The sequence below is a fragment of the Doryrhamphus excisus genome, chromosome 21, assembly GCF_030265055.1.
Source record: "Doryrhamphus excisus isolate RoL2022-K1 chromosome 21, RoL_Dexc_1.0, whole genome shotgun sequence".
In the NCBI taxonomy this organism is placed as follows: domain Eukaryota; kingdom Metazoa; phylum Chordata; class Actinopteri; order Syngnathiformes; family Syngnathidae; genus Doryrhamphus; species Doryrhamphus excisus.
In genome coordinates, this window is record NC_080486.1 from 11,551,903 (window position 1) to 11,577,455 (window position 25,553).

General features: G+C 45.4%; 1 protein-coding gene across 3 annotated transcripts in view; it reads left to right on the forward strand.

Annotated features, from left to right (window-relative positions):
- Nucleotides 1–25,553, forward strand: part of drosha (drosha ribonuclease III) — a 180,891-nt gene that overhangs the window by 110,928 nt on the left and 44,410 nt on the right. For all 3 annotated transcript variants that reach the window (XM_058059587.1, XM_058059588.1, XM_058059589.1), the window contains exons 26-33: nucleotides 551–650; nucleotides 4,416–4,523; nucleotides 9,260–9,367; nucleotides 17,830–17,968; nucleotides 18,055–18,115; nucleotides 18,581–18,640; nucleotides 21,045–21,144; nucleotides 22,617–22,719. In XM_058059587.1, coding sequence (XP_057915570.1) covers nucleotides 551–650; nucleotides 4,416–4,523; nucleotides 9,260–9,367; nucleotides 17,830–17,968; nucleotides 18,055–18,115; nucleotides 18,581–18,640; nucleotides 21,045–21,144; nucleotides 22,617–22,719 — 779 coding nt within the window. The remainder of the gene's footprint in view (nucleotides 1–550; nucleotides 651–4,415; nucleotides 4,524–9,259; nucleotides 9,368–17,829; nucleotides 17,969–18,054; nucleotides 18,116–18,580; nucleotides 18,641–21,044; nucleotides 21,145–22,616; nucleotides 22,720–25,553) is intronic.

The window sequence follows — 25,553 nt, forward strand, 5'->3', positions numbered from 1 at the left end:
CTCCCCCTCGCTATCTCGAAGTCTCTCGCCCTTTCACTCTGTCCAATCGTCCAAGCCGCACCACCTTAACTCGCCACCCCACCAATCATAATTGAATAATTCTGGGTAAATGAGGAGAAAGTCTGCTGAATGGGAGCAGAACGGTCACACTCAGTGCATCAATCACAAGGCCTGATTGAAAAGTGTGGGTGGGGGTGGTTTAGGTGGGTGGGGGTACGGCCTCATGATGGTCGGCGGGGTGGCTACATGTCACCTTGCCGATAACACCGGGCCTCTTTTCACATGCAAATGAGCACAAAGACAATGAGGCTTTGTAGGAAATGAAAATGAGCAGCACGGCGAGGTAGATGTGGAGGCGTCAGGGAGAAAGAAAAAAAAAAAAAGGCAGGTGAACTCGGAGCAACTCGCCGTTCAAACGACTGCGCGCACACAAACCCGGTCGCCTGCTGCCCCCTGAAACAAAAGCATCAAACGATTCCGTATCTGTGGGCAGCTTAATATGAAATATTGATGCGCTGTTTTTGCCTCCTTTTTCCATCCCTTTTTCCAGGTACCAGAAACTATGGAAGAGCTATGTGAAACTGCGCCACCTGCTGGCCAACAGCCCCAAGGTCAAGCAACTGGACAAGCAGAAGCTGACGCAAAGAGAGGTGAGCTTGGAATTCGAACTGTCGCGATACAACTTTTTCCACATTTGTTATGATATCGAAGCCTTGAGGATTGTCCGATATCGATCAAAATTTGCACCCGGTTTTGTGATATAGTTTATAACAGGGGTCTCAAACTCAATTTACCTGGGGGCCACTGGAGCTAGGGTCTGGGTGAGACTGGGCCGCATTAGGTTTTTTCCAAAAAAAACAACAAAAAAATGCATTTATTAAAAACAAAAAAATTTAAAAAACTTTGTTTTGGTTCCGATTTTCTACAATAAAAGCTCTGATAAAACATTGCACTGTTCTACACAAAATAAGATGAAAAATAAATAAACAAATCAAGAATAAAGAAAATCAATCCGTAATAAATAAATATAATAATAATAATAATAAAACGTCAAATAATAAAAACTTAAGAAACCACAAATTATTTTTTTCAGATTAAAATGAACAAAGCATTATTAGAGCCCTGTAGACATGACAAAACACGTCTATAGTCACATTTATACTCTTTTTTTATTTACAACATATTGCGCAACTGCAGGGTCTGGAGACACATGCTAACTCGCAAACGAGAGAGCTAGCGACCTAAACGGTAGCCTCCAAGTTATTTCCTTTAAACTTAAAAAAGCCAAAAACTTACCACTTCCACACGGATAGGGAGGATAACTATTAACAGTTATTTAACCTTTAACATGAACATGAATCAAACGTAATAATTTTTTCTGGGTACATGATACCATACAGCATCCATATCAAACTTTAACATTAAACTTTCATATCAAGGCGGGGGCCTCAAACTAGTGTCCTGCGGCCTACATTTGAGACCCCTTGGTTTATAATGTCATATCATTTACAGCCACGAGGATGCTCTGTTTCTTTTTCTGCATGCCGGCATTTCAATTTCCCATTTCCTCTTGCATTTAAACGCAAACAACCTACAGCACTCGAGCGCATCTCGTTCTCTTTTCAGCGTATTGTCGTTGCTCTCTTTTAATCCCGCGTCGTTCTCATTCAGCGTGCGACGGGGGCTAAGTGCTTGTGCACGTTGCATGTCTTTTACGTCAGCCTTGAGCGCGAAGGTCTTTAGCGGCGATGGGGACGAAAAAGTTATTTACTAGTGGTAGTGTAAGTTAAAGTGGTGTACATGGACTCCATGCACCCCGCAGTATGGACACCTACGACTCGCTCTCTGGTTGACACACTCAACACCAATAAGGAGCAAGAAGTTGGACTCAATTAGCCGCTTTCCCAGGCAGCTCTCTACGGCCAACAGGCCCTTCCTGTCCGACTGTCAGCGTGCAATGCCGCAATTACAGTAGCGGGAACATTCTCTATTGGAGCACACGTCACCACCTTCAGGTGTGTTTGATTCGTTCTATCGTGTTTTATTTCTGCAGCATGAAGTCGTCAACATGACGGGCGCAACTTCAAGCGCTCCTTTTGTAAACATGAGCTTGTTGTGTTTTATCTTTCTCTCTTTATTGTGTCATCTCTCATTTGAATAAGAATCCCAACCGCGGTCAGCGCTCATAAGGCGTCTCCGTCATCTTGGCATGTCGGGGATTTTCTACCGTTTCTCTCTCCGCAGATTAGCTCTTTTTGTTTGGAAGTTTGTGATTCAGTCGGGCCACGCTAAGTTTTTCCAGCGAGGGCTGAAAGGATGAATGAAATGATATTTTGTAGTGCAACACATGTAGATATGTTAAACAGTTTCATAACTGCATCTCAGCTTTGTGATAAAGGTGGAAAAAGCTAATATTTTGGCTTTAAAAAAAAAAATTCAAATATTTATACTGTTTCTTAAATAATCTTTGTAAATGTTCTTCCCATATTTGCATATCATAACTTACCCCCAAAAGTAATTTTCTTTTGAAAATGTCAACTAAACAGTCCCAATGTACTAGCTTCACCAACCTGGGAACCACATTCAATCCATTCACTGTAAACAGTCACAATGTGTTAGCTTCACTAACCTGGGAACCACACTCCTTTCACTGTAAACAGTCCCAATGTGCTAGCTTCACCAACCTGGGAACCACACTCCTTTCACTGTAAACAGTCCCAATGTGCTAGCTTCACCAGCTTGGGGAACCACACTCCATTCACTTTAAACAGTCACAGTGTGCTAGCTTCACCAACCTGGGGAACCACACTCCATTCACTTTAAACATTCCCAATGTGCTAGCTTCACCAGTCTGGGGAACCACACTCCATTCACTTTAAACATTCCCAATGTGCTAGCTTCACCAACCTGGGGAACCACACTCCTTTCACTGTAAACAGTCCCAATGTGCTAGCTTCACCAGCCTGGGGAACCACACTCCAACACATGTAGATATGCTAAAAAGTTTCATAACTGCATCTCAGCTTTGTGATAAAGGTGGAAAAAGCTAATATTTTGGCTTAAAAAAAAGTTCAAATATTTATACTGTTTTTTAAATAATCTTTGTAAATGTTGTTCCCGTATTTGCATATCATAACTTCCTCCCAAACGTAATTTTTTTTTGAATATTTCAACTCTATGCTACTAAAATCAATACTTTTTTCCTCATAGTGCAAGTTTTTTGTAAAATTACAGCTATTTCCGTTTTATTTTCCACCCATCTGTTTTCTTATTATAAATTCTATTCTCGCAATTGACTTTATTCCCATCACATTTTTACTTTATTCTCATAACATTGCTGTTACAATAACTCTTACAACTGTTAAATTATATTTTTAGAAGTTGCCGTGGGCCAATTTAAAAAAAAAAAAAAAAAAAAAAGATGTGGGCCGCACTTTGGTCACCACTGCATTTGGTTTTTTACCAACAGCGCCACTATCTTGTGTACTTGTCAGAAAAATAACAGCACAGGCAACACAGTCGGGGGTGCATGTTTTGACAAATTTCCCGCCCCCCCACCCCGCTGTGTGTGACGTTTCTGGAGTTAGAAGCGCGACACCGTGGGGCGTCCCCATTTTGTCACATGTTGAGCGTATAGTCTGCAAGGCACTTCCTTAAACACACATGCTTCATACGTGACTTAAGCGTGGCTCAGACTGACGATAGATAGATAGATAGATAGATAGATAGAGAAAGAGGTCATTGTATGGTGATCAGACACCGGCATGACTCCTATCTACTACTATTAGTACTATTATTACTACTACTATTACTAATAATTCTAATAATCATCCATTAGTGGTCATGGTCTTCCCCTTGACCATGCAACATAAATGTACTTACATTCACACAACCATGCACGCACGGTGAACAGATTGTGTGTGTGTGTGTGTGTGTGTGTGTGTGTGTGTGTGTGTGTGTGTGTGTGGGTGCACATGTACATGGTGACGGTGTGGGTGAGCGTGTTCACTTTGATGCGCAGTTCAAAGTAGGATGGCATTATTTATTCATGCCTTTGTTGTTCTTATTTCCTCTGTGAGGCAAAAATTCCTGGCGTTCCATTTGAGGCGGATTGCAACTCACCGGGAGAGTTGACTGTGAATGTAATACACACACACACACGCGCGCACACACTTACACTGGCATGGGTGTGTGTATGTAATGACTTGTGTGCGTCGGGTGGAGATGCCTTCGTGCCCTGGGTCCAAGCTGACCCACGGTGGCGCCTCAATTATCTGAAACTTGCCTATCCGGCATGTGGTATCTGGAAGTTTAGCAGCAATGGAAGGGGGTCATGGGATGGGAATGGGATGGGCGCTGTCCCCGACGGCTTTGCTGCCATTGATCAATAATTGACCGCCTGCTTGTTTTTGCAGGAAGCCCTACAGAAGATCCGTCAGAAGAACACGATGCGCCGCGAGGTGACGGTGGAGCTCAGCAGCCAGGGATTCTGGAAGACTGGCATCCGCTCCGACGTCTGTCAGGTAACACTGATACACGCCCAATAAATAATAAAACAACTGGGGGGGGGGGGGCATTATCAGACATATCAACATAGTGTTAACATCTAATATCTCATCATTAATTCATTTTGAATACATTCGAATGTGCACGCTGTGGACTAAAAATGGCCCCCACTCCACTCTTTGGACACCCCTGTATTTATACTATCGCATATTCATGTGTAATATTCATCCAAGCGGCGCAAGCTCGGTGGCACCGAGACGAGACCCAAGCCGGGCTTCACTGCCACAGCCACCTCTGGTGTTGCCACATGTTGCGTCATCCCCCACTCAGTTTGTGCATCGCTAAAGTGGACTCCCCCGCTGAGCCTTCCGCAAACCTCGCCCTTCATTAAGGCCGAGCCATGTCTCACACCCGACACTTTTGTTTATATACACCATTTGACTCCATTTGGCCACAGCGTTTAAGTCCTTCATGCACACGCTGGCAGCAAAGTAGACCCGATCGACTCTTTATCTCCATGTGGTCTTTATGTTAGCTTCAAGCCAAACAGTTTAGCGCTGGAACCTCTGCTGGGACCTCTGCTGGGACCTAACTAGGAGTTGGGAGGAAATTGCATTGATTATATTGTATGGATTATTCATCTTTACTATGTTAACAAAATACTGCACATGCATTCATTTTCTATGCCACTTGTTCACATTAGGGTTAGGCCTCAGTTTGGGGTTGGGGGGGGGCAACCTGTACTGGTCACCAGTAGTCACAGGGACGTATGATATAGAGTCTCCAGTTAGCCGAAATGCATGTGACAGGATCACAAAGTGCTAGCTTCACCAACCCGGGAACCACACTCCATTCACTTTAAACAATCACAATGTGCTAGCTTCATCAGTCACAATATGCTAGCTTCACTAGTCACAATGTGCTAGCTTCACCAGCCTGGGGAACCACACTCCATTCACTTTAAACAGTCACAATGTGTTAGCTTCACCAACCCGGGAACCACACTCCATTCACTTTAAACAGTCCCAATATGCTAGCGTCACCAACCCGGGAACCACACTCCATTCACTTTAAACAGTCACAATGTGTTAGCTTCACCAACCCGGGAACCACACTCCATTCACTTTAAACAGTCCCAATATGCTAGCTTCAACAGCCTGGGGAACCACACTCCATTCACTTTAAACAGTCACAATGTGCTAGCTTCACCATCCTGGGGAACCACACTCCATCCACTGTAAACATTGCCAATGTGCTAGCCTGGGGAACCACACTCCATTCACTTTAAACAGTCCCAATATGCTAGCTTCAACAGCCTGGGGAACCACACTCCATTCACCGTAAACAGTTCCAATGTGCTAGCTTCACCAGTCCCAATGTGCTAGTTTCACCAACCTGGGGAACCACACTCCATTCATTTTAAACAGTCACAATGTGCTAGCTTCACCAGTCACAATGTGCTAGCTTCGCCAACCTGGGGAACCACACTCCATCGACTTCATGCAGTAGCAAAGTGCTAACTTCACAGCCTGGAAAACCTCGCCCAATTCAATGTACGCAGTCACAAGGTGCCATCATTACCAGCCTGGGGAACCTCACTCCATTCACTTGCTAGCTTGGCTTGAAATAAATGTCTTCCATTGGCTCCCGACATGGAGAGATGCCACAACTTAACCCTGTTGCTAGCATAGTTAGCTTGATCAGATTCCACGCGGCACACAAACAAAAATTGCTGAATTGGGCCGCGTGCGCGGAATAGCACGGATTTGTCCGCTTTTATTTTTGCGGATTCGCTCTTCCGCTGTTTTGTTTTGCAATTGTTCTGCCCGTCAGCTCTAATGAAATAATTGGCACCCCGGTCGCGTGTGGTCCTCTTTTTGCGAGCGTGCATGCAGCGCCCATCGCCTGCAGCTGATGCTCACATTTGGAGAGGCATGACAGAAAGTTCTACTCTCATAAGCCAGACCTCTCTTGCAGCAAGGTCTAGCAAAGAGGATCCGGTCCATAATTGCCACCCAATTATATTTGCTTCAAGCTGGACTGCTGCGACTAATTGGTTCATGAATAATTTCAGGCCGAAAGTGCGGCGCTACCGCTCGGCACCACGTGTTACGGGCGTCAAGAGATGGCGCCCGATATGTGCCCCCGAAAGTATTTTTTTTTCCATTCAGAAAAGCAATTCAGAATAAAATGGGCCTCCCGTGATTGACATAGCTTGACAGCCGCAAGGTTTTTTCACTTGAAAGGCATGAGCCGAGATCCGGCCTTCACTTCGGAGGCAGAGATGGGGAGAATTCACCGCCGTTGTCCTCCGCTGTCCTTCATCAGTGCATGTGAAGGCTATCAAGCATTCACAGAAATGTGAAGCAAAGGAGGCTTGTTTATTTCTCTCAAATGGATGGGAAGGTGTGCTGCGCCTCTGCTGACAGCCGCCGCCGATAGTCCTCGTGAGGCTCGCTGCGGGGTTTAGCTCGCAGTTTCCGTTCGGTAATTTTACATTCATCAATATTGCGGCGAGGGCGTCCACAATAATAAACATGTTGTTGATGAAAAGTGAGTCGGATTCCATTGTGCACATGTACCTAGCGTCGGGTGCTCGCCCTTGTCATTTTGAGCGTTAGCTCTGCTCGGTCGAACGTGAAAGCTACATGTTTAGTCTCTACTCGGCTCGCTTTCCTGTGTGTTAGTGTTTTAGTTGCATTCTGTGAAATATAAGCTAGTAAATGTAGCAGAATATAAACAGTCACCAACATATTCAACCCAGCAGGTGGCATTTTGGTTTGGAACCGAGGCCGCCTTATTAAGTCCGGACTTTGTGCATATGTTGACTGCACGGCCTTTGGTCGCGTGACAAAAATCGGAGTTTGAACGCGAAGCCAACCGCATGAAAAGTATTTTTTCTGTATTTTTTTTTGCTCCACGCCAGACTACAACAACCACAAGTATGAACACAGTCTAAGGCAGGGGTCTCAAAACTCAATTTACTTGGGGGGCTACTGGAGCTAGGGTCTGGGCGAGACTGGGCCGCATCAGTTTTTCCAAAAAAAAAAAAACAACCAAAAAACGCATTTATTAAAAACAGAAAAATGAATAAACTTTGCTTTGGTTTCGATTTTCTACAAGAAAAGCTCTGATAAAACATTCCACTGTTCTCAAATATCTTACTTATATTTTTACTTATATTATATTATACTAATATTTTTCTACACAAAATAAGATGAAAAATCAAGAATAAAGAAAATCAATCAATCAGTAATAAATAAATAAATATAATAATAATAATAATAAAACGGTAAATAATAAAAACTTAACTAAAAACCACATATAGTTGGTGGGTAAACAAATTATTTTTTTCAGATTAAAATTAACAAAGCATTATTAGAGCCCTGTAGACATGACAAAACACAACTATAGTCACATTTGTACTCTTTTTTTTTTTTTTTTTTTTTTACAACATATTGCGCAACTGCAGGGTCTTGAGACACATACTAACTCGCAAAACTAGAGAGCTAGCGACCTAAACGGTAGCCTCCAAGTTATTTCCTTTCAACTTAAATAGCCAAAAACTTACCACTTCCACACGGATAGGGAGGATAACTATTAACAGTTATTTAACCTTTAACATGAACATTAATCAAACGTAATAATTTTTTTCTGGGTACATGATACCATACAGCATCCATATCAAACTTACATTAAACTTTCATATCAAGGCGGGGGCCTCAATGTAGTGTCCTGCGGGCCACATTTGGCCCGCGGGCCGCATGTTTGAGACTGCTGCTTTAATGTATAAGTGTGACATTGTTATTTTGTGTACAGTACGGAGGAATAAATGGTTCCCCAAAAAGTGACACTTATAAAAGCCTGTTTAAGTCCGCACAGATCTTCTGTTTGCGTCACGGAGATGATGCCGGAAGAAGGCCCGGATCAACCGGACCAGAACCGGACTTAGCCGCCTTAGCCGACAAACAGTCCCAGTCAGTCTGCAATCAGCAGCACGGATGAGGAGCAGGAGACCATTCTGGCTTTGCTAATTGGCTGTTTAACAATTCCAGAGGAGTGTGTCATCGCAGGGGCCCCTCCTGACGGACCCCCGGGCTCCTTGTCAACACCTCTGGAAGCCTCCGGTCTCGCCCTGCCCTGTAGCGCTAATTAAAAAGCGGACGCTCGGCTCCCCTCTCTCATGTGTTGGCTCGGAGGTTAATGCGCTCCAAACCGCCTTTGCCACGGTTGTGGCTCGCGGCCGCCACCGTGTGAACCGCCGCTAATGACAGAGGCTCTTTCGCCGACCGCCGGCTGCTCTCAGCCCGCCGTCGTTCTCACTTTCTCTCTGCACCAGCTTCTTTTTATTTAACACAGTCGGGCTCAGCTGTCGGTGTTTGTGTGAGAGTAAGTGTGTCAACATGTGCGAAATGGGCTTCGATTCCGCCGTCCTGCCCCAAAAGTGAATTTCCCTCCTGTCCATCATGCTGGCTCACGTTGCCGCCATTGCTTTTGTGATTATTTCATCTATCTGTTGCCTAGCACCTCTTAATAAATAATGACTGGCTGATTGATTTCTCTCTCCGCCCCCTCCTCCTCCCATCAACCCCTCACCCTTTGCTTCTGACAATCTCTTCATCACACGCTCGCCTCCAACATGCTCCCGTCACTCGTCTCTCATATTAGACATGAGCCCCACTCAGGTTTTTTTTTTTTTTTCCCCCGCCTCCGTGCCCGCCTTCTTTCAACATTCTCTTTGTGCTCCCCACAGCACGCCATGATGCTGCCTGTCCTCACCCATCACGTCCGCTACCACCAGTGCCTCATGCACCTGGACAAGCTCATCGGCTACGTCTTCAAGGAGCGCTGCCTCCTGCAGGTAACGCTTGCGCACCCTCGCTTGTATCAAAGCAAAGACACGGGCTCCGGGTTGGACCCCACAACAAAGCCGTAACAATACGATCTGTGGGGATTCGCAACGCACCTGGATCACAACCTGGTAGAAATGCATCATGTTGCTACTGGAAGCGGACAACAACAAACCAGGAAACAAACAATGGTGGCCGTTGCTGACCTTGTACACATTCACATAAACCTGCAGATATTTCTATAAATGTCTATTATTAATCTCATAATTAATCATTGTTTTATTTATTATTAATCCAGCATTAATTCTGGATTGTTACAGGCTGGCGGTTAACTCAGGAAAAGCCAACTAATCCAAGTAATAATAAGTGTATTGTTATTAACGGCATCAATCAACTCAATGCTTCTGGGGGCCACAATTGTCTGGGGGGCTCCAGTCCACAAACTTCTCTGTACTTCTCTCCAACGTTGGCATAGTTCGTCCGAGAACTTCTGAAGGTGGCACCAGGGTGACAGGTGTGGGGGAAAAATGTGGCGAGTGAAGAGGAACGGTGCCAGCACTGTTCCCCGGAGGGGCCCCTACACTGCAGAGAACAGACTCTGATACACATTCCCGGGGTCCTCATGTACTGGGGGCGGCTGGTGAGGTAGATCACAATCCGGCATGTGAGGTAATGGTCCAAAATGGTGGAAAATGTCCCAAAATCTGAAATTAAAACTTTAAAATTAAAGCTTGTCAAAGATGCTCTATATGACAGGAGTCCTCTGCTGTTACAAAAAAGACAGCAGAACACTCTTGGTCATATAAAGGATCTTTGACTGGCAGTTTTGTAGATCTAGACGAGGGCTAATCAACTAAATTATTCTTGGGGCCACATTTTTGTAACAGCAGAGGACTCCTGTCATATAGAGGATCTTTGATCAGAATTATTACAGTACTATACGCCTTAAAAACAGCAGAACACTCTTGGTCGTATAAAGGATCTTTGACTGGCAATTTTGTAGATCTAGACGAGGGCTAATCAACTAAATTTATTCTTGGGGCCACATTTTTATAACAGCGGAGGACTCCTGTCATATAGAGGATCTTTGATCAGGATTATTGCAGTACTATACGCCTTAAAAACGGCAGAACACTCTTGGTCATATAAAGGATCTTTGACTGGCAATTTTGTCGATCTAGACGAGGGCTATAGTACTGCAATAATCCTGATCAAAGATCCTCTATATGACAGGAGTGCTGTGCTGTATCAGTTGGACTGTGCCTTTGGATAAAGTCAGACAGCCAAGAGACAAGAGTGATGTGCCAGTGTGCCACAGCTGTATTATGAAGGCTAGCATAGTTAATAACTCCTGCGCTGACCAATAAGACAGGGCCCTGTGATGGTTGGAGGCAGCCTGCCCGTGGTGAGATCTGGGCTGTGTGCGCACGTCCAGGGGAGGAAGCCACAGCGCCTCATTATCGGGCCCCCGCTCTCCTGCCTCTGTAGGGACAGTTCAGGCGGAAAGAGCGGCGAGGGGATCAGTTAAGGTAGCCGGAGCCGACCCAACTAGCATCTTTGCTACCGGCAGCCCCCGGTCCGCTGTGACTAGCAGTGCCGATTGTTCAGGACTCTGGCAGAAATCTCCTCGGAAATGCCGGCTTTTGCCCTGTCAGGGCCTGGAGCTCTGTGAGGCCCCGAGCTAGGCTGAGGAGGCGCCAGTGTAGATGCATTATTAACAAACACTCCAACATGTCTTTGTAACTGTGTGTCCCCGGTTCGGGTTTACACGCGGTAATTTACACATATCGATATCGGCATTTGTCATGTGTGCAATGGAGAGCTGTCACATAATAAGCCCCGGGAAGGAAACGCTGACCTGCTGAGAGGCTCGCCGCTGGCTGACAAGCCCTCTTTTGTGTATGGCGTCACCTTCTTTTCCTCGCCCTCGCAGAAATTACTCAAATAACGGAACCTCCAGTGTTGATGCCCTTCAACGTTTCTCGATGTGCAACAGTACGCCGTAATTGTGGTTTGGTTCATTTTCAGTACAGTAAGGGAACACAAAACAAACCATATAACTGCTTAGCTTTCAGGATTTTTCAACAGGAAGTGCAACAGGAAGTGATAACTTTATTTTATTTTTTTTGTAAATTAAACTTATTGGGAGCGGCACGGTGTTCAAGTGGTAGGCGCGCAGGCCTCACAGCTAGGAGACCAGGGTTCAATTCCACCCTCGGCCATCTCTGTATGGAGTTTGCATGTTCTCCCCGTGCATGCGTGGGTTTTCTCCCACATTCCAAAAACATGCTAGGCTAATTAGCCATCTCCAAATTGTCCATAGGTATGAATGTGAGTGTGAATGGTTGTTTGTCTTTATGTGCCCTGTGATTGGCTGGCAACCAGTCCAGAGTGTACCCCCGCCTCTCGCCTGAAGACAGCTGGGATAGGCTCCAGCACCCCCGCGACCCTCGTGAGGAAAAGCGGTAGAAAATGAATGAATGAATGAAACTTATTGATCTTATCCACTTCCTTTCTGTCTACATATTTCACCGGGAGGGCCGGCTGTTCCCAAACAGGAGAGGGTTTTCAAGCTGTGGCTCCTTGGCACTATTGCTATCACTATTGAGTTGCACTGTATTTGTTTACAGAGTAGACCATGGTTGTCCATAGTCAAAAATGGAAGGATCCAATTTTGTAAAGTACCGTAGATATAATAATAATAATAATAATAATAATACATTTTATTTCAAAGCGCTAAGCTATGCTAAGAAGTTTCAAGTTTTGGGATGTGAATTGTATCATTTCTACATTTTTTCATATTTTTGCTTTGTTTTGCTCTTTTATGCTGCGGTAAATAATCCAGCTCTGGTACTTATTCTATGTTTTTAATTATTAATGCGTGTTGGATTTAGTTTTAGCATGTGCGCAGGGTTACTTTGGGCTAATGTGGGTCATCCCTGTAATTATTAGCAGACTAATTGCAGCAACGGCGCTTGCGAGGAAAATTGAATACGTGTTTTTTAGGAGCAATGGCAAGTCACTTCCTGTTCTGTGTACTGTATGTGCGGAGTGGTGTGTGATCGGGAGTGGCATGAGATGGCGGTGGCGTGAGGCAACTGACGAGAACGTCAGCCTGTGTTTATCCCCCACCCTTATCCAACTAACCCCACCCGCCCCCCGTCGCCATCAGGCTTTGAAACTCCTTTACTGAGAGGCTGTCTGTTAAACATTTAACATGTAAAACTCGGCGAGGGGCGTCCTGTATCCATCAAGGCCCATCCTTAATCCTGCACCCCCCCAGCCCCCCTGTTGATTGAGCCCCTTCTGTTTCACTTTTGACCCACGCTGGCAAAACGAGCGGCATCACAGCAGATCTCAATAATTCAAGTGTACAAGTCCTCCAGCCTGGTTCTGATGTCACACCCCCCCCCTCCAAACACATGCTGCTTTGTGTGTGCATCACTATTTCCTTTCTTGTTATTCACGGCGAAGCTCGCTCGCTCGCTCGCCAGCCACAACATCCAGGAGACCCTCTGATTGGAGGCACGCCGGCCCGCGTTGCCTTTTTACCGCATTCCCGTCTCTCTAAATGATGAATAATGCTGGACTATGCCTCTTCACCAGCTTGCACAGTGTGCGATCGCCATGGTGATGGGATCAAAATCACCACGCAGTCACGCTATTTCATGACCGGACTACATATTACATAATACCTATCAAATATTGACTGAGTTAACAAGTAAGTAGCGCTTCAGCATTGGCAAACAAATTCATGTGGTTATGTTTTATGAGTATTATCTGTTATGGAGTAATGAGTGCCATGTAATAATGTGCTCCAGATATGATGCCCAGCACACGGCAGTATGCCCGTTATTTACACACAGTGGTACAGGAATAAAACTCAAACATTTCCCGAAATTAGCATGTAAGAAATTATTAATATTGTACAATGAGTGGACTTACTGTATATGTTCCTAATTGAAATGAATTGTAGAGATTGCGATAGTCTTCTTGTTAAATGAAAGCACATAAAGGACACATAAAATACAGTCAAGGGTCGTTGCAAGTGAGGGAGAACAGGCTTATTGGGAGGAGGAAGTCTCAATAATAATTTTTTTTAACCCCCCGAGCGACTTTTAATGAGACATAATGAGGGGGGGGGTTAACTAAAAAGAAAAAAATCAATGTATTTTTTTTTATTTTGTACAGTATTAATTAGGGATCGACCGATATGTTTTTTTTGGGGCCTATGCCGATACCAATTTTTTTTTTCATCACCCTTAGCCGATGGCTGATACTGCTTTTGATCCCTCAATTTACATGAAAAAAATGACAAATATTACAGGTTTCAAGTTTTTATATTTAATTTTATTTAATTTAATTTTATTTAATTTAATTTTATTTAATTTAATTTTATTTTATTTTATTTTATTTTATTTTATTTTATTTTATTTTATTTTATTTTATTTTATTTTATTTTATTTTATTTTATTTTATTTTATTTTATTTTATTTTATTTTATTTTATTTTATTTTATTTTATTTTATTTAAATAATTGGCCACTCCAAATTGTCCATAGGTATGAATGTGAGTGTGAATGGTTGTTTGTCTATATGTGCCCTGTGATTGGCTGGCGACCAGTTCAGGGTGTACCCCGCCTCTCGCCCAAAGACAGCTGGGATAGGCTCCAGCGGTAGAAAATGAATGAATGAATGAAATGTAAACACTGAACACAGTGGGATTCAGCTTTCTTAAACACACATTTAAACGGCATTATCAACTTAAAAACAACACAAAGCTGCCCCGGCGCATGCCTGACTGTAAATCATGCGGCAGAAAAATATATCGCCGAACCACGAGCGTATCAGCTGATACCGATTCAAGGAAAAAACACAAATATCGGCCCGATATATCGGTCGATCCTTAGTATTAATCATTTGACGAGTGCTTGCGTAATAATAATAGGATTCACACACGGCATTTCGGTTTATAGTGTTTACACGTGTGTAGCGTTTGGGAGCCCCGACTTGGAAACACTTCGTTCACGTGCCAAAGAGTCGTTGACATGTCAACAGCCAAAACAAGCTTGTTTACCCGTGCGCTACATGAAATGAAATGAAACGACGCGGGATGAGTGGTGTCGCCAAGCAGACGTCATGATTGCTCATCAGTCATGCCGTCTACCTCTATTCTTCTCCATTCATCCAGATGTTTACTCCCGTCCCGCCAGCGGCATCGGGGGCATCATCCCGGCCAGCGATGGTGACGCTCGGGTCGATTTGTTAAGTTGCGTTGCGCAAACAAACCTCAGTCGTCTCTAAAAGGACAATGCTGTTTTTTTTGGATGTTGTCCTTAAGTGCAAACAAGCCGCAGTGTTTGCAGAATGACTGATGTGTTTTCTTTCTCTTTCGTTTGCTCGGCGGGGGGAAGTGGGGGGGTGGTGGACTTGAAGTTGCAAAGATCAAAACAAAACAGCAAGTGTTGTCATTTTATTTGCTTTTTATCCAACTGTCAATATGGCGCCGAGACATCTGGATGTGCCAAACAAAGCCCGCTCGTCTCGGACAGAAAAGAGCGAGACAAAAAAGCACAATGGCTGCTAGAACGCGCGGCGTCTGTGTTCACGGCTTCAAAGCTTGAAGGCCTCTCTCTCGCACGGCGCTAAATATTGGAAGCGCCGGCGTTAAGGTTTTTACGTATACTGTAAGTCTCATTGGAGCTTGAAATTGATTTGAAGTTGGCTGAAAGGAGACAAGCGCACGTAGGAGAGCAGCTGGGTGTGTTTTTTTTTTTTTGGCTGAGATTAGCGTTTTCTTAATGTAAGATTGATAAATGCTTGTTGAATTTTTTTTTTTTTTCTCGCTCCTTCCCGTAACGAGTACAGGAGGCTCCGCACTCATTCCAGGCACAGCTGAACGTGGAATAATGGAATGGAATCCTTTCTAGTCCAGTTCAACATACGCCATCGCCATCAGGAGGCCATGACAGTGCGACTTAAGGGTGCAACAAACTGTACAAGGTTGGGCGTAAATGACCCAAAAAATTAGAAAACATTGGACGAGATGAGAGGCTGCACGGTGACCAAGTGGTTAGCCTCAGGTCTCACAGCTAGGAGACCCGAGTTCGATTCCACCCTCGGCTATCTCTGTGTGGAGTTTACACGTTCTCTTTGTGCATGCGTCGGTTTTCTCCGGGTACTCCGGTTTCCTCCCACATTCCAAAAACATGCTAGGTTAATTAGCGACTCCAAATTGTCCATAGGTATGAATGTGAGTGTGAATGGTTGTTTGTCTATATGTGCCCTGTGATTGGCTGGCCACCAGTCCAGGGTGTATACCCCGCCTCTAGCCCCAAGACAACTGGGATAGGCTCCAGCACCCCCCGTGACCTTCGTGAGGAAAAGCGGTAGAAAATGAATGAATAGACGAGATGAGAGGCTGCACGGCGACCAAGTTTTTAGCGCGTAGGCCTCACAGCTAGAAGACCCGAGTTCGATTCCACCCTCGGCTATCTCTGTGTGGAGTTTGCACGTTCTCCCCGTGCATGAGTGGGTTTTCTCCGGGTACTCCGGTTTCCTCCCACATTCCAAAAACGTGCTAGGCTAATTAGCGACTCCAAATTGTCCATAGGTATGAATGTGAGTGTGAATGGTTGTTTGTCTATATGTGCCCTGTGATTGGCTGGCCACCAGTCCAGGGTGTATACCCCGCCTCTAGCCCCAAGACAACTGGGATAGGCTCCAGCACCCCCCGTGACCTTCGTGAGGAAAAGCGGTAGAAAATGAATGAATAGACGAGATGAGAGGCTGCACGGCGACCAAGTTTTTAGCGCGTAGGCCTCACAGCTAGGAGACCCGAGTTCGATTCCACCCTCGGCCATCCTTGTGTGGAGTTTACACGTTCTCCCCGTGCATGCGTGGGTTTTCTCCGGGTACTCCGGTTTCCTCCCACATTCCAAAAACATGCTAGGCTAATTAGCGACTCCAAATTGTCCATAAGTATGAATGTGAGTGTGAATGGTTGTTTGTCTATATGTGCCCTGTGATTGGCTGGCAACCAGTCCAGGGTGTATACTCCGCCTCTAGCCCGAAGACAGCTGGGATAGGCTCCAGCACCCCCCGTGACCTTCGTGAGGATAAGCGGTAGAAAATGAATGAATGGACGAGATGAGAGGCTGCACGGCGACCAAGTTTTTAGCGCGTAGGCCTCACAGCTAGGAGACCCGAGTTCGATTCCACCCTCGGCTATCTCTGTGTGGAGTTTGCACGTTCTCCCCGTGCATGCGTGGGTTTCTCCGGGTACTCCGGTTTCCTCCCACATTCCAAAAACACGCTAGGTTAATTAGCGACTCCAAATTTGTCCATAGGTATGAATGTGAGTGTGAATGGTTGTTTGTCTATATGTGCCCTGTGATTGGCTGGCCACCAGTCCAGGGTGTATACTCCGCCTCTAGCCCGAAGACAGCTGGGATAGGCTCCAGCACCCCCGTGACCTTTGTGAGGATAAGCGGTAGAAAATGAATGAATGGACGAGATGAGGGGCTGCACGGCGACCAAGTTTTTAGCGCGTAGGCCTCACAGCTAGGAGACCCGAGTTCGATTCCACCCTCGGCCATCCTTGTGTGGAGTTTACACGTTCTCCCCGTGCATGCGTGGGTTTTCTCCGGGTACTCCGGTTTCCTCCCACATTCCAAAAACATGCTAGGCTAATTAGCGACTCCAAATTGTCCATAAGTATGAATGTGAGTGTGAATGGTTGTTTGTCTATATGTGCCCTGTGATTGGCTGGCAACCAGTCCAGGGTGTATACTCCGCCTCTAGCCCGAAGACAGCCGGGATAGGCTCCAGCAACCCCCACGACCCTCGTGAGGATAAGCGGTAGAAAATTAATGAAGGGCTCACTCCGTTCATGCCGTTGTTCTGTGGTCCAAACATGCCAAGTTTCTGAAAGCCATGCACAGGGTGAATCCTCTTCCTGCCTGTTTGGACGTGAGAGATGTTTTTTCTGATTTCTGAAAAATCTTGTGACGCTCCCAGTGTGTCTTTATTATTAAATAATTTTTTTAATTAAGATTTAAAATGGAATTCTCCAATAAAACATGAAAATAATTGTATAGCATACAGAACAATAGAACAAGTGGCACCAAAGCAAACCAATCCAATGTAGGTGAGGATATATTAAGTGTTATAGGTGACAATGCTAATCCAAAAATGGCCCCTGGGATGTACTTTGAGTCCCCCCTAATTTACATGGTTTCTTTTTGGAAGGTGCAAGTTCAATAGTCAGCCTGGACAGGGTGATGATGACTTTATTTTTCCTGAACAATGGAATCTCCCTCCTTTCATGCCGTGCACACACACTCGGTGTAAAAGGTATCGAAAAAACCACACGCAGGGCGGATTGTTCCTTTTGCATTTTGATGCTCTATTTCCACTTGGTTAACAATCCACCTCTTTTTTGTAACTCATCCTTTTCCTCCTTATTCCCAAAGCTGGCCATGACGCATCCCAGCCACCATCTCAACTTCGGAATGAACCCCGACCACGCCCGTAATTCGCTCTCCAACTGCGGCATCCGTCAGCCTAAATATGGCGACAGGAAGGTTCACCACATGTACATGAGAAAGAAAGGTGAGAGTCTTTCTCTTCTTTAGCTTTTCTTTTCCTTTACCGCACCTTTAGACCTGTTTTTTTTTTTTATTATTTTTTTTTTTCAGGAATCAACACACTGATTAACATCATGTCTCGCCTGGGCCAGGATGACCCGTCGCCTTCCAGGTAGGCCGCCTGCAGACGCACATATGTGTTCATGCTATCGCTAACCGCGGGGGCAATCAAAGGTACGGGGCCTTGTGATTAATATTCCCTGCAGGCCCGCTGACAGGAAAATTAGCTTTTAACTGTGGAAGGACGGGATATCTCGGGGCGGAAATGAGACAAGCTAATTTCAAGGGCAGTGCTGTTGTTATTACCTGTGTGTGTTTTTTTGTTTTTTTTTTTTAAGTGGGATTACACAAATAGCTACTCAACAATTTCCATTAAACTTTTGCAAAATCAATGCGACATGAGCGGAGGAAGAAACCATTCCATTTGATTTTGCTGTTCCGTATCACACCGCCGGTGTCAACCATTACCTGCCGGTGTTGTTCAGCATCTACTGAGCGCTCGAGTGTGCGTTTGTTCTCTAGTGTATTTCACGTTTCTCATATCCCCCCCGCCCCCCTTGCTTCCACGTATTCTCAGGATCAATCACAACGAGAGGCTGGAGTTCCTGGGCGATGCAGTCGTGGAGTTCCTCACCAGGTGAGAAGATGGCTCCCCCCCCGCTTGCTTGATAGACGCAGCTGCTAATTGAAGTCGACTGCAACACCGTCAGACCTCTTTTCCTCTTCCTTCTTTCTTTGGGTGTCTGTCACGAAAGTCTTCTGTCTTCTTCGCAGGAGACGATTTACTGGTAATTGGAAGCGAGATATATAATTCCTATCCCCTCCATTTTTTTTTCTCCCCTGGCCTGAGAGCTGTCATGACAGCTTGCAATTAGCCGTCTGCAATGCTCAGGGTGTTATTGACTGCGGGGCGTGCACGGTCACTGCTGCCCGACACTTAGCCTAGCTAATTATACGTAGCTATTATTAATCGCGCGTACTACCTACAGACGGAACCGCCCTTCATTCTTCCGGACTCCTCCTCACTCAGGAGTTTGTCACCAGAGATATTATTGGATACTTTTTGATATTTGGAATAACTGCTTCTTATGGACATACGGTATTTATGTCTTGTAATCGGTACACTTCAGACGGAAAGGCTTAGCTTAGATACCGCATTCATGCAATAAAAAAAAAAAAAATATATATATATATATTGAACAGATTTTTCACTATCCGGGAATTGAAAAAGAACAATGCCTCCCTGGTTTGCAGCATTTTGATTCCGACAACAAAGAATTTTTCCGAGTGCCTCCCATCTTCCCATCCCTCTGCCTACGTCTTGGATTGTTAGCGTCGGATGAGACATGCTCAAGCCCGTCTTCTTCTGGCTCCCTGAATTATTTATCAGCCTCTTGTCCAGTTAAATAGCTACAGCAGATCCGACCAAATGCCTGGTACCCCCCCTCCCATCCTCCCATCCTCCCACCAGCCGCCCCCTAACCAACCCACACAAGCGAGCTGCCCCTGCAGAGGCCATCTGAGACGCTGCCTTCCTTTCCGTGTTTGGGGACGTCTTTTTAGGAACAGATGATGTAAAGTCCTACAGAATATTCCACAAAGATCTACTCGGTTAAAGATGAGGAATGATCTTGAATGTGTGGCTGTTGGAGTTGGTCGATGCCCATTCTGTCAGAGGAGCATTTGTGTCATCGGGAAAACAGAAAATGGCCTCTTCAATCTGTTGCCCTGAAGTCAGGAGTTTGGAATTGGCCAAAATAAATTAGATTGTCAAATATCTGACTAATTTTTCCAATTAAGAGTTATATCCCAAAAATGGTGCCAGTCATGTGACTCCCCCAGGTTCATAGTTGGTGAGGCATTTCTTATTCTTTTCAAATACGGGTTGCTAAAAGAGGAAGTATTTTCATATACTTGAGTCCAATAAAACACGAGTACACCCCATCCTTCTCCACTGAAAGCTGTTACTTTGTTGTAAAAGTCTGAGCACCTTCTGTTGAGCTCGGCTGTGTAATCCTCCATCTTGACAGTCAAGTTCATTCAACAAAGCTTGAACATATATTTAATACGTTAATACATACTTGCTGCAATTTAATAACCTTCCAGCTTAGGCACGCCTCTAGTACCGCAGGTCCGCCGCCATGTTATATTTCTCTTTATTTTATTGGCTGATTAGCAAAAATAACAATGTCACACTTATACATTAAAGCAGGGGTCTCAAACACGTGGCCCGCAGGACACTAGTTTGAGGCCCCCGCCTTGATATGAAAGTTTAATGTTAGTGCGGCCCGCGCAAGTTTGATATGGATGCTGTATGGTATCATGTACCCAGAAAAAATGATTACGTTTGATTCATGTTCATGTTAAAGGTTAAATAACTGTTAATAGTTATCCTCCCTATCCGTGTGGAAGTGGTAAGTTTTTGGCTATTTAAGTTTAAAGGAAATAACTTGAAGGCTACCGTTTAGGTCGCTAGTTTCTTGTAGAAATTTGGAGTTTTTTTAAAAGTTTTTTTTTTTTTTTGTTTTTAATAAATGCGGCCCAGTCTCACCCAGACCCTAGCTCCAGTGGCCACCCAGTGAATTGAGTTTGAGACCCCTGTATTAAAGGCATTATACAGTGTGTAATATTAAAAGTATGTACTTGTCAGGTATGACAGATTTCCATGTACTTTTGAGGGAGGATACATACCTGGAAATGTTGAAATGTTTTCATTTCAAACAGACAAATGGACCATATCGTCATTTTGGGAAAAACAGAACGCCACCTGCTTTCCTGTCTCCGGATTGATTACAAACGACTTGAATTAAGTGGCCGGTTTTAATTCCGATGAAATGAAATGACACGCTGCGGTTTAGGGGAGACGCCGGCTCCTGATGAAAACGCAAGCAGCTCGCCCGGAAAACCCAGCTGTGGAACCAGCCATGCGTCCGTTTTTCTGGGCGCTCCCAGAAGTCATCAGATGGTCTCGGAATAGTTAAATAAGTGAATTTTTCTCAAAAAAAAAGTGACCCATTACATTTGAATGTCTCTCTCCACAGTGTCCACTTGTACTACCTGTTTCCCACTTTGGAGGAGGGAGGCCTGGCCACCTACAGAACAGCCATAGTACAGAACCAGCATCTCGCCATGCTTGCTAAGGTAAACCCACCTCCTCGTAACAAGCACCCCCCAGTGGAAAGGTCCGCAAACTGACAGGAGATTGTTTGAGAGTCCACTTCCTTAACGAGGCACTTGGGAGACCAGGAATTCTTATTTATTTTGCCCTTACAGGTTTTGTAATTGGAGTTAAAAGGTTGTTGTTTTGGAGGATGAGACCGGGGGAACCCGCGGGCCCCTGCAGGTCTCCTCAACCACCACCACCCCCCGTCTTTGCTGCAGAGCAGAGCATCGCCGACTGGCTGGCTGGCTTTGCAAAGAACACAACAGCAACAACGGTCCCGCGATGTGGAGAAAGCAATTAAAAACTTCCATCTTTCATGTGGCTCCCCGCTGAATACAAAGATGCAGCCGCTCCAATCTGCATTAGCGCCGCGTAGCAGCAGTCGGCTTTGTTTCAATTTGCCCGCTCGCGCTAACGCAAGCGTGATCCAGCTCGCGCCACGTTGCCAACTTGTTTAGCAGCCTCTCTTGCTCTAACGCCGTCTGCTCAAGAACACTCGTAATTATCTGTCTTATATGTATAAATATGTGTGTGTATATATATGCATATATATATATATATATATGTGTATGTGTGTATATTCGCCGAGCAACGGCACAGTCCACCACATGGAGGACTTTAAAGTGGGAAGCGCTCCGTCGGAGTTGGAGCGTTCATGAATTGTGGTTCCGTAGGGGGTGGGCAACCACCGGCAGCTATCCGCCATCATTAAGTAGCACCCCGGCGGGTTGTTGGGTGCTCAAGTTGGGCTTTGGATGCACTTGACAGGAGATAAGTTTGCAAAAAAATCGACAGGAAATGCCGCTTTTTAACAGAATGTTTTGTATTTGGAGTTATTCCGGCACTGGAGACCCGAATATAAGACGGTGGGGTCGTCTTATATTGGGTTGTTTAGAGACGTATGCATGCTAGTCAACATGTCACAGTTGTTATTTGTAATTTGTGATTAGTGACGCAGAACCATTAAAGAGCTAATAAATATGATTAGCTGATATATGAAAATATTTATTTTTCATTCATTCATTTTCTACCGCTTTTTCCTCACGAGCGTCGCAGGGGTGCTGGAGCCTATCCCAGCTGTCTTCGGGCGAGAGGCGGGGTACACCCTGGACTGGTCGCCAGCCAATCACATGGCACATATAGACAAACAACCATTCACACTCACATTCATACCTATGGACAATTTTGAGTCGCTAATTAACCTAGCATGCTTTTGGAATGTGGGAGGAAACCGGAGTACCCGGAGAAAACCCACGCATGCACGGTCTAGCTAACCACTAGACCACCGTGCCGCCGAAAATATTTATTTATAATAAAATATTTATTTATAATAAAATATGTATTTATAATAAAATATAAGGGGTCAGTACAGAGTTCGATGCTTGTTCTTGCTTCTTTTAGCGTTAAAAGTTCCATTCGGTTTCATGTGACTGTGTGTTGTCTTCCCCAGAAACTGGAATTGGATCGTTTCATGCTCTACGCTCACGGACCAGATCTGTGCCGGGAATCGGACCTGCGTCACGCTATGGCCAACTGCTTTGAGGCCCTCATTGGTGAGCTTGTCGCCTCCTTCCGTTGACTTGTATGTATTTGTTTGTTTGGACGTCCTGTGGTCCCTTAAAAGTGTACTTCCTTTAAACTATTTTTAGGGGGGACGCTGGCTCCAGATGAAAACGCAAGCAGCTCGCCCGGAAAACCGGCCATGCGTCCGTTTTTCTGGGCGCTCCCAAAGTGGAAACTGGAGTTGCATCGCTTCATGCTCTACGCTCACGGACCAGATCTGTGCCGGGAATCGGACCTGTGTCACGCCAACGGACGCATGGCTGGGTTTTCCGGGCGAGCTGCTTGCGTTTTCATCAGGAGCCAGCGTCTCCCCTAAAAATAGTTTAAAGGAAGTACACTTTTAAGGGACCAAGGAGCTTGTCGCCTCCCTCCCTTGACTATGTATTTGTTTGGACGTCCTGTGGTCCCTTAAAAGTGTACTTCCTTTAAACTAAGATCTTTATCCAGGTCTTTGTGTGTCCCCCTCGCTGTGTAAATTGCTCCAGTGGAGTAAGATCCTAGACCTCAGGAGATGCTTTGACCCCTCTCATCAGGAGCACAAACCACCTCCAAAAACATGTCGGTTCCCCCTCTCTCCGCCCGACCCGATGGTCCCGCCGAGTTAAGCCCTCGCTCCTGGAGAGCTGCAGCGTCTGCAGCTTTTCTTATCTTATCTCCATCCTGATTGCTGCGCCTGCCTGACGACGGCTGCGGAGAGCGGGTGGCTTTAAAGAGATCTTCCACGCCCCCCCCTCCCCTCCTCCGTCTTCCCGTGTCGCTCCGAGATGAAAGTGCTGACTGGCACCGTGGCCCCCCGTCGGCCCCCGGGCCCTCCCGCGCTTGTCACGGGTTCATTATCGGCAGAGACAAAGTGGTAATCTATTCTGTCCCGTGGCTGTCGGCGGGGCTCGTTGCGGCGCACACCGGAGTGAGGCGGCGGGAGCGCCGCACTGGAAAGCCTCCTCGCTTTCATCCCGTCCAACTTCCCCCCCGCCCCCTCTCGCCCCATCTAGAATTTCAACTTAATAAAAGTGATGAATAAACATGCTGTTCTCAGGCAACCTGCGAGGAAAGTGCTGTCAGAGACACACTGCCAAACATGCACGCATCCACAGAAATCCGACACGTTAAAAAGTGATGCGCCTTTGAGGGGCGTCGTCTTGATGTCGCCTCTTTTCTCTCGCCGGGACTTTTGTCATCTTCATTTCAGTTTTGGAGCTCAAACACTCCCTTCAAGACCTTGTTAGTGAGCCGTCTCCGACTTGCTCTCGACGTCTTTGTGTTTCCGCCGCTCGCCTCTTTCCCGCCGCTCTTCATCTCGGGGTTTGGCTGTTATTAGCTGGGAGACATGCCACGCGCGTGATGAGTCATGCTGTCACCGTAACTACCCGCCCCGCTAAATAAGAAATTGAAAAACACTTCCCAGTCTCCGTCAGCAAAAAAAAAAAAGTCTCTCTAACCAGACAAGCGTTGGCAATTGTTTTCCCCTCTCGCATTTCATGGAGACACATCGCTGGACTCGTGCCAAAGGAAGAAGCCGTTTTTGGTGCAAATCAGAGAATCACTCTGCGCTTTTGGCTCTTCCAATCCGCTTGCATTGGGGCCAAGTGGAGCAGTGACCCACCAGATACATTAGATTAATCTGTGCTGGGGAAAAAAGAAACTTTTATGATACAAATTCCCGCCACCCATAGAACTGGAGTGGAACAGTATCATATCAGGATTAGCTTTTACAATTATAAATACTCAGCTTTTATAATTCATACCAGATCCCACAAGTGTTTGATAACTTCACAGTTGTGCCATTAGCCTCAAATATCATGAACCTGGCAACTTCTTCGTTGAGTATGCTGGCCATGCAAGAACTGTGATTTTTTTTTTTTTTTTTTCCACTTTCCAGGATTTGTGAACAGATCCTAGCAACATGGGGCCGTGCATTATCATGCCGCACAACAATAGGCCTTGGGGATCTCAACATGGTATTTCCGTGCATTGAAAATGTCATCAATACAATGGACAGGCCTACTTCACGTTTTTATTGATGCCGTTTTTATTGCACACAGGAATCGTGCATGTTTAGGACGGCACTGGAATAATCATTACCATCGTCACGCACGAGACGGAGACAGTACTTGAAGTAGCCGTGCGGGTGTATGATCATTTTGTGCTGACATAGCATTTGTTGTTTACATACGTCTGAGTAACTATAGTCTTTCAGTTGTGAATTGTGGGCGTCCAATGTGTTTATGTCACTAGCCACGTTTACATGGACTCAAATATTCCAATTCCATTCGGGTTATTTGCTCAAACGGAAAGAATCTAACCTTTGTATACACCTCATTCCGAAAGAAAAGTGCCCATACGAATGAATATATAATCGGAATCAAAGGGGTGGAATATTCCTTTTTCCCCAATCCGATTGAGGTATCTTGTACCCACCTAATCGGAAAGTTGTCAGGGTGCGTTCTTTCGGCGCGTGCTCAGCTGTGACGTAACGCGCAGACACGTCTCAGGTTTTGAAAATGGCGGCAAGCAGTCATCACTGGACTACAGCGGAAAGTTTATTATTATTAAAAATTAATCCCATCCTCTGTACGCCGCTTCTTCGCTGTCATTTTCCGCAGGAGTTGTTGCTTTAAAAAATTGTAGCAACCGTAGTAATCACACTCTCGTCCGCCATCTTTGATGAATCACGTGATGTTTACATTTTACTGCGCATGCCCCATTGACTATTCCGTTTGATTGACAGGAGATTGGAATATTCCTTTCCATGTATACACTGTTTTCTGGTACGTCATTCGGAAAGATCCGGAAATCTCCTCATGTAAACGTGGCTACTGACAAA